This window comes from Gavialis gangeticus, unplaced genomic scaffold (genome assembly GCF_001723915.1).
Source record: "Gavialis gangeticus isolate Ggan-Ray unplaced genomic scaffold, GavGan_comp1, whole genome shotgun sequence".
Classification (NCBI taxonomy): Eukaryota; Metazoa; Chordata; order Crocodylia; family Gavialidae; genus Gavialis; species Gavialis gangeticus.
The window spans coordinates 84,259,487-84,268,774 of NW_017729031.1; the positions used below are offsets into that span (position 1 = coordinate 84,259,487).

General features: G+C 42.9%; 1 protein-coding gene and 1 long non-coding RNA gene across 2 annotated transcripts; one reads left to right on the forward strand and one right to left on the reverse strand.

Annotated features, from left to right (window-relative positions):
* Positions 1-564: 564 nt before the first annotated feature.
* Positions 565-5,429, forward strand: LOC109301922. Its single transcript, XR_002098660.1, has 2 exons — positions 565-922; positions 2,704-5,429. It is a non-coding gene; the product is annotated as an uncharacterized LOC109301922 (long non-coding RNA).
* LOC109301921 (zinc finger protein 239-like) lies at positions 3,881-9,282 on the reverse strand. The gene is made up of 2 exons (XM_019523284.1): positions 7,985-9,282; positions 3,881-5,865 (listed from the first exon to the last, which is right to left on the reverse strand). Exon 1 carries the CDS (start codon positions 9,278-9,280, stop codon positions 8,129-8,131), a length of 1,152 nt encoding a protein of 383 aa, XP_019378829.1. The 5' UTR covers positions 9,281-9,282; the 3' UTR covers positions 3,881-5,865; positions 7,985-8,128.
* Between the last annotated feature and the right edge of the window lie 6 nt (positions 9,283-9,288).

A 9,288-nucleotide genomic window follows, 5' to 3' on the forward strand; every position in this document is an offset into this window, starting at 1 on the left:
CAACTCGCCTTAGTGTGGACAAGTTATACTGATATGCTTCATAATGGAAATGAAAAAAGCTTCTCAGGCACTAAATCCTTTACACAAGACTTGCTATGATCATACTAGAGTCTCTACGTGTTTAAATTGTTTAGTAATTAAAAAAAAAAAAAATCACACCACTCTCTACCACATATATCTAAAACTATACTCCACCTTAAATTTCAGCAGCAGCACAGTCAGCTCCTGTTCTCTCTTGAAAATGTGAAGTAGGTGCACTTCTAAAAGCTCTAAAACTGGTAGCCAGATATAAAAAAATTAAAATGTATTAAACAAAAATGTCATAAACCAGTCTTCTGATTTGGAAAACTAGACTTATTTGTTTGCCTGTTTGGATTAGCAATACCATACTAACAGGACGTGTCTACATTAAATTGTTGTGGTGATTTAACAGAAAGTATGACTTTAAGGCGATTTACCTAGAACTATTTAAATCCTTGTGGAATGTGTTTATTTTTGGTTTAAGAATATTTTACTGATTAATCTTACTTGTTTCCAATTAATTCAAGGGAGGTAAGGCCAGCATCTCACATTGCTATCATAAGAAACTCCCAGAAATTGCTTCCAAACACAAATATTAGTTTGCACAATCCAAGGAAATGTGTTTCAACCTCACAGCTCAGCCAAAGTCCAAAGATGGATCCTACAGTTCCCACAGGAAATGGGATACAACCAGAACTCTTTATCTAGTAGTGAGGGGGCTTTGCAGCAATTACAGCTTCCCAGGACTATTGTGAATTTACAGTAGCAACCAAGAGACCATCAAGTCTGTGCAAGGGGAACAAATGATTTGCTGTAGGGCTCACACACCAGATGGAAGACAACTGGGTAGATGCTTGTAGCAAACACTAATGAAGCACAAAGCGTATGGAAGGATGGAAAGGTAAGCTGGATTTCTGCAGACTTGATAGGATTAATTCAAGGGTAACAAGTAGGCCTGTGCAAAGCGGCTAGTATTTGCTTTGGATTCGGCTGACTCGGGGGGCAGTGATTCAAATCACTGTCCCGAAGCAATTTGGCCGAATCTGATTCAGAGATTTGTATGCCACCAGATCGGCTGAATCTTCAAATCTAACAGGCCTCATCCCCCGCCTGCTCTCCCAGTCACGTCAATGGCTGCCCCACCCAGCCCCAGTGTCCCAACACTTCAGAAAAAAGCCCTGCACTAGCCGGCTACTGCCAGGCAAGGGGGCAATCCCTGCTGCCCCGCGTAGCATGGGAGGGCTCTGCCACAAGCCCCCAGAGGCCCTAGTGGCTGCTGCAGCAGCCACTGAGTGCGTTTTTTTTTTGTTTTGTTTTTTTTAAGTGCTAGGACACTGGGGCTGGGCAGGGCAGCTATTGACAGGGCTGGGAGAGTGGGTTGGGGTTGGGGAGGCTGGGGGAGCAGGCAGGGGACGGGGCCTGGTGGGGGTCTCCCCATGGTCCCCTACTACTTACCAGCACAAAGCCCGAGTCCAGCTCCCTGCAGTGGCGAGCAGGGACTGCCCAAATCTCTGAATTGATTCAGACCTTTTAATTGGTCTCCCGATTCGATTTGGAAATTCAGCCACCGAATCTGGCTGAATCTCCTCCAAATCGAATCAGCAACCGAAGTTTCACACAGCCCTAGTAACAAGCACTGATTATAGGATTCTTCATTTCAGGTGTCTGTGACCACCTCTCGTATAAACAGGGCAGCACCTGTTTTTGGCCCTTCAGAGGGGCTCCTGTGAGGATGTCACACGAAGGAATTACAAGTTTTGGTTTCCTGGGGCAAGGAGCTAGTTTCCCCTCATGTACTGGATGATTCGAGAGAAGCAGATGCAAAAGTGCAATGGCAAAACTAGTTTCCCCATCCCTACTGCTTGCAATATGGAAAAAGACATGGAAAGAACATTTCCTTTGTTGGTGGCCATTGACACATGCACATTATCTCCCTCTTTTTCTCCTCCCTGCAATAGGTTTCATTCTCCCAAAGGATTCTGGATTTCCTGTAAATTCAGTAATGGGGGGGAAATGGGCTATGGGGGGAGGGGAGTGTGAGTGCTTAACACTAAAGCAGGACTGAAGCAGCAAGTCCAAGCTTGTGGGTGGCCAGGTGTCTCATCCACAGGCACATCTCCCAACAGAACTGTGACTTCCCCAAACCCCCTGTGACACCAGTTGACCTCTCAAAGACAGACTGGGGTTAAATAACAGAAAAGGTTTTGTAACAACCCCCTATTGTTTCCTGTTTCGCTTCCCTTGAGCAGGATGTCTGATTCCACAGTTTGAGCTGATCACTTGCATGAAAAACGGAGATCATATCCCAGCAAGCACAGGACAGTAAGGCCCAGAGTTACAACTACAGGTGAGGAAGGTAAGTTAAAAACCATGTATAAATGGAAAAAAAAGCCAAAGTCCCACTGAGCTATGCAGACCTCCTATGTTTGAGCTTCAAAGTCTATACCATTAGACAGCTGTTCTCTCCTATCCATCACAGATCTCCCTGAAAGCGAGCAGATATCCCCATACTTGCCTATTCTACGACTGCACAGATGGGAGGTTGGGGCTCCAATGGTCTTTCCCTGCAGATAACATTTAAAAGAAATTAGCTCCTGAGTTTCAGTCTTAACAAACAAAATCAAACTTTGTGACAAACTCTGCAGCTTCTTTTCTCCCAAGCCCAGATTCTCTTTATTCCAGCAGACGTTCAGCTCCTGAGTGAGTGCACAAGATCTTCAGCTGGAAAGCTCTGAAAGAGAACCAGCTGGGACATCTGTAGTGGAGCCAAGGCAAAACACTTCCTAGTGTCATGAAAAGGAAAAGAGCTTTTGAGAGTAGGAATCCAGAAAAGCAGCTGGGTAAATCTGCTCCCTATGGATGAAACTTCAAGAGCCTCAAAGACTCAGCTGTCCCCTGGGCAGCTTTCGTCAAAGAAGTCAGACAGTTTTAAGACAAGATGCAGAGAAGCTCAGGCATTGCTAAGCACCCAAAAGCTCAAATGGGAAAGAAATCTTATGCATGTAACACATGTAGGAAACACTTTGTCTTGAGCGCCACCCTCACCACCCACCCATGAATGCACTTGAGTAAGTGGCTATGCATGCCTGGTCAGGAGGGGCACCAGCCAGAGCTCAAATCTAGCATGACACCACCACACCCACAGCCAGGAGCACCTCTATGCGTGCCGTGTGTGGGGGAAGAACTTCCACTTCACCTCCCACCTCAAATACTGATGTGCCCACAGCAAGCCCTACCCCTGCCATGACTGCCTGCAAGGCTTGACCAGGCACTCCCACACCTACACAGGGGAGAGGTGCTACCTGTGTGATTGAAGGTGGAGTTTCTAACTGCACTGCACACACATGCACATGGGGCCTTACTTGACATCCTACGAGAAACAAACAAATCCAAGCCTTGTTAACTGAATTTGGTGGGGAAACTACTAGGAACAGGAAAGAAGGTAACTGGGAGGTACTGGTTGCTTGGTATGTGATTTTAAGGTGTAGAAGGCATGAGGTGCTAAACTGAGGGATATTTCATAATCTACAGGAATATGAAGGAATGAAAATACCCAGGACAGAGGAATGGTTTAGACCTGACCAAAGGCTGCATACAAGAATAGCAGGATGCAACTAAAAAGTAAATATTTGCTTTAAAAATTCTTGAAGGTATTTTGTTATCGGGCAGCTGAACAGATACCCCCCAAGCAGCATGCTTATCATAGGACTTGTGCAATTTGTGTGCATGTTTTTGATATTACATTGCAAAACCAAGCCTGCACCTAGACGGAGATGGATCAGATCACTTAATGCATCTTTTCCAATCCTGTTGCCTCCAATTTAACAAAAGGAAGGAGAGAAGGCACAACTGATAAGGATATAGTACCAAAGGAAGGTGAGTTTATTTTAATCTCAGGGTTAATTAGCCACTCAACCTATTCCAATATATTTATCTGTTGATGCTGAAACCATGATTCCTGCATTCCTTTTTTATAAAATAATATTACATATTTGCCACTTATTTAAATAGTTTATGAATCCATTCATCCTACATTGGTGCCATTCTTGTAAAGCTATGTGATATCAGATCTGGATAGTATGCAAACAGATCTCCTGACTATCTTCACACAAGACAAGTAAAAAATGATTGTTTGCCAATTTTAAGCCTGCATCAACCAAAGTAGTACAAACTCGCTGCAGAAAAGATTAAAAACTTGCATGTGTTGATGTCTTACATTCAGTCTAGAGAATTACTTATCAATTAAATCATTTGTGATGTGAAAAAAAAAGGAATTCTTTAAGTGGAAAAAATTACAAGATGATATGCATCCCCTAGGGTATGTAAAAGACTCTTCAGATAAACTGTAGAAATTGAGAGAAAATGACAGAGAAACAGACTGGTTCACGGATATCATTTTGTTATTCAATTCAGTTAGAGTTCTGCACTCTGAAATGCTTCTACTGCTTTCTGCTGTGATTTACAATTAAAAGGTAGCTGCTTATGTTAACTTTTCCCCCAGCCATCAATAACACACCAAATGTACTTATGAACAGAAACTCTCCCGTTTTATTAGAGAAGCCCTGACAAAAAGATGGTCAACTATGGAAGGTACCTGTATATTCATGTCACTGCCTTCTTAAAGCTGGATCTTTTAGGAGTGCCACTAACAAACAGCCATTTTTTTAAAGTTAATTGCTTAGTTCACTTTTTACAAGATATGTACTGAGGCTGAAAGCCATTGGAAAGCTACAAAACTGTGTGATGACAGCAACAGAACAAGCCTAGACAGGACTAAATCCGTGAGTTTCAGTCCTGCTTATTCTTTTAGTCCTGATAAACTGGTATTTGTCATTTCTTTCAATTCAATTCTTCAAACAGGGAGCATAAAGACCTAAGCAGGACTGAAACTAATAGATTTAACACCTGGATTTGTTTTGGTACTGTCTAAAAATAAGCAAGCTTACTGGGGATGGATGCTATTAGTTTAATTTCAAAAAATAAAAGTCTATTTCAAAGGATGCACTGCTTTAACCCTAGGTCTTTTCCTAACATTTTAAAATGAAAAACAAAAGTTTTAAATTTATTATTCTGCCACTTTCCTTTAAAATTAATATACAAACTGTAATTTTCTTCAGTGCCTATCAAGTGAGCTCCACCAGTATTGTGATGGAAAAAAACTACGCAAGCATGTGACATTTAGAACAGCTGAACCCTATACTGGTGCAAAATTGCTCTATGATAAAGCATACCGTTACTCTTTTCTTACCAGAAATGTGTAAGAGGACTACTCATCAGGGTTTACCCAATCTCTTCTCCATACTCAAAGATTTATAGATGGCAGGAAGAAGGCAAATTCTTTCCTAGAGAACATGGCACTTTGCTTAAAGACCTTTTGTGGCTACGATGGGGAAAACAAAGTTTCAGGAGAAAATTTAACAAAAAAACTTTGCACCAATGGTTTGAATCTTGACATTTACAGATATTTGGAGTTTTAAGTTGCAAGTTATGAAACTATTAAAAGGTATTTCCTACCCTGACGTAAATTAAAGTACAACATTTTTTTCTGCTTCTTCTCCATATGCAGCCTGCAAAGCACATTTAAGAAGTAAGGGAGTGACAGTATTTTTGAAAATACCTTTGCTGACCCTGCTTTCCCCTAAGGCAGATATATCAGAATCTTTCGAATTTGCCTCGCCTTACTTACATTACTGTAACACCCAGGGCATAGAGAGCATACTTTCATTCTCCCATTCTGAAATACTCTCGAAACTTGTTTCTAATTTACAATTTCTGAGTTGATCCTGCATCCTGAACAGCCTGGATTTCCGGTCGCTGGGAGAAGACAGCTGACAGAGCAGGAAACTGAAAAAAGCAAAAGGGGAAGATTTAAAAAAAAACCCATAAAATGGAGGAAAAAAATTAGCACAAAGGAGCAACATGGAAAGAATAAAACAAACTTTAAAAAATTAATTTGTTGTGGTCCTTGTGTTAAAATTTCAATTCTACTGAACTAAAAATACGGACATCCATGATATGCCATCAGTTTTTACGCTTCCCAATGGGAACATAAAACCAGTTAAGAAACTTTATTTATCTAGCTAAGGCAATTAAAACCTTTTAGAAGAAGCTAAACTATTACTGATTTGGATTTTGTTTCAGGCAGCAAATGTTTTGTTGAGAAGGGGTACTAAAACCAGAAGCATCAGGATGTAAACAGACAGCAACTTATATTGCTTATTTTAATAAGAGAAGTGAAGTACAAAAAGATAAACTCTACTTATATGGCATTGTTGCATAACAGGACTGTAGACGATTCCCAGCATGTCTGGTCCCTCTCAAAGAACATTATAGTTCACGACAAAATGGATCTAAAAACTACTGAAAAAGTGTTACATTATAATGTAGTATGACAACTCTGGCCTAGAACTTCTCATCTGATGCATCTGTCTGCTTGTATATCACAAGAGTACTATTCAGCCAAATAAAAAATACCAAGTCAGCTTAGGGCTTATTTTGTACCTCAGTGCATCCACCGCACAGAAAATTCTGCTGAAAGTGTCAAAGGATTCTTTTATTGCTGTTTTGCTAACTGTGAATGTCCTGTTAAACAGAACTCAGTTCTACCACCCACTACAGAGTAAAATTTCTGATGCAATTCTTTACATTTAAAATGTGAAAGTTTTCACTCCAAATGTAATAGTAAATGTTTGGCCTTGAAATGCAAAGTCATGAATATGCAACAGAAAACCCAAAACAAGCATCTTTCTAAACAGATCTTTAAAGTGCAAAACGTGTTTTCACACAATGGCAGAAAAACATAATCAGTCTGTAAATACCATTTGAGTTCAATTATAAAAAAAAACAAGGACTGTGCAGATGAACATGCTCAGACTATGGAAACAAGTGCTCTTTTCTCTGCTGTAGGTAACTGTGTAACAATAAGTGATAAGTAAACATTTAATGTAGGTCCTATAATAGTGTTGCTAAAATGATTTAAAGCTTAGAAGAATTTAGCAGGAAGCAATGTATTCTGATGAATTATGCTTTGCTAAAGAAGTTTCTCTTATTCTTTTTGTTTAATTTTAAGAGATAGGTTGTGGATTTTCTAGAGTGCTAAATGTCATCTTAATGCTGTTAAAGATGATTGACATCGTAGGTCATATTAAAATGTGAAATTAACTCATTTAGTAGCGACTATTTATGACATTTCACATTTTCCTCTGTGACAGGCTAGCTGACCAAAGACAAGTCATTAATAGTAATCCTGACTTGGCCAGAAAACAACAGAGAATTAGAATTTATTCTAGCAACAAATTTTAGATTCTGAAAAGGTTAGTTTAAAAAAAAAAAAGCTCTCAGTTTTGATGCAAATTGGTGTTTTAGAAATAAAAAAAATCCAATCAATTTAACATGAATTAGAAATTTGATTAACTTGCCTTAATGTTGTTGTATTTAACCAAAAATAAAGACCTGCCATTTTAAAATATTGTTTCATACAATGCAATGCGTTGGTGGATGCCAACAACAGCTCCTATTATGATTTATTAGGAGAAAAAAAAGTCTCAGACACTATTTTCTAGCTATTTACAGTGTGTAAAAACAAACTGCACTTGACAAGTTAAAATCCTGTTATTTTCTCTTTCCTCAACCAATTGCTTGTACTAGTATAAGCAAATAAGATTCCATGTTGTGCAGGTATATTGCTTCCATTAATCCCCCACACAAAACCTTTCGATTTACCTCAAGAGATTTCAACTTAATTTACTTCTTGTACATAAAGAAGTGCCCCTTTTTTCCACCCCCATAACAGCAGTTTGGCTGACTAAGAGCCTAAGAAATCTACCTGACAAGGCATCCTACCCACTGAAAACGAAGTAAATAAGGATGGACACAATCTGGAACACAACACTGATTGTACGGAGCATCAGGAGCCTTCTTAAGAGTTATCTGGTAATGCCAGAGAAAAGCGTTTGCATTGCACCTTTAGTCTGTAGATTTCCACTTGGCAACGTTCTCTGGAATAACACTGGTGCGACACAGCACTTTGAGCAGATAAAAATTAAATTAGTCTGTCTTCCCTGTCCTTGGTGGGAAGAGGAGCAAGCAGTTTCCATTTTGGTGACCATTACTGCTCTTCCTCCTGTTGCTGCTGTGCATCAGGCTGATGAGGTTGCTCGGGGCCATCCTCTTGGTGCTGCTGTTTCTGTTCCTGCCTCTTCTTTTCAGCCAGTGCTTTGGCCCTGGTAGTCATGGCTCGGGGCCTCATACCAGGCCTCTCTTCCTCCTGCTGGTGCTTTTTACAGTGTTTCTCAAAGGTGGACATTTTGGCATAAGTTCGATTGCAAACCAAGCAGTGGTAGGGCCGCTCCCCACTGTGGGTTTTCATGTGCAGCTGGAGGTAGGAGGACCTGGAGAAAGCCCGGCCACAGACAGAGCAGCGGTGAGGCTCTCGCGCTTCGTGTGTCTTCAGGTGCTGCTTGAGGGAAGATGCCTGCTTAAAGGCCTTCCCGCAGGTGGCGCACTTAAAATTCCTCTCCCCCGACTCAAGCAGCTGGTGCGACACGAGGTGCGCAGAGGAGCGGAAGTTCTTGCCGCACTTGTCACAGCGGTAGGGCCGCTCCCCAGTGTGCAGGCGGATGTGCAGGATGAGCCCCGCCTTCTGTGTGAAGGCCTTCTCGCACTGCGTGCACTTGAACGGCCGCTCACCTGTGTGCACGCGCTTGTGGGTCTTGAGGTGTGAGGCCCGGCCGAAGTGCTTGCCGCAGTCCTCGCACTTGAAGGGCTTCTCCCCGGTGTGGATGGCCTTGTGCCGCACCAGGTGCGAGGACTGCAGGAAGAGCTTCCCACACACGCCGCATTTGTACTTGCGCTCGCCCGTGTGTGAGCGCAGATGCAGGGCCAGGTGCGAGGAGGAGATGAAGGTCTTGCCGCACAGCGGGCAGGCATGCGGGCGCTCGCCCGTGTGGATGCGCTTGTGCAGCACCAGGCCCGAGGACAGGGCGAAGGTCTTGCCGCACACGGGGCAGGGGTAGGGCTTCTCCCCGGTGTGCACACGCTGGTGCTTCACCAGCGCCGCGGCCTGCGCGAAGGCCTTGCCGCAGAGCGCGCAGCGGTGCGGCCGCTCGGCCGCGTGCGACATCTCGTGCAGCTCCAGCTCCGGCAGCCGCGCGAACGAGCGCCCACACTCGGCGCACTTGAACGGGCGGCTCAGCAGCGCCGCGGGGCTCGGGGGGCCGCCGCCGCCCGCCAGGCCCAGCGCCGAGCTACCCGGCACCATGGTGGGCA

Coding starts and splice junctions, on each gene's coding strand:
- LOC109301921 (XM_019523284.1), bottom strand. CDS start 9,280: ATGGTGCCGGGTAGCTCGGCGCTGGGCCTGGCGGGCGGCGGCGGCCCC.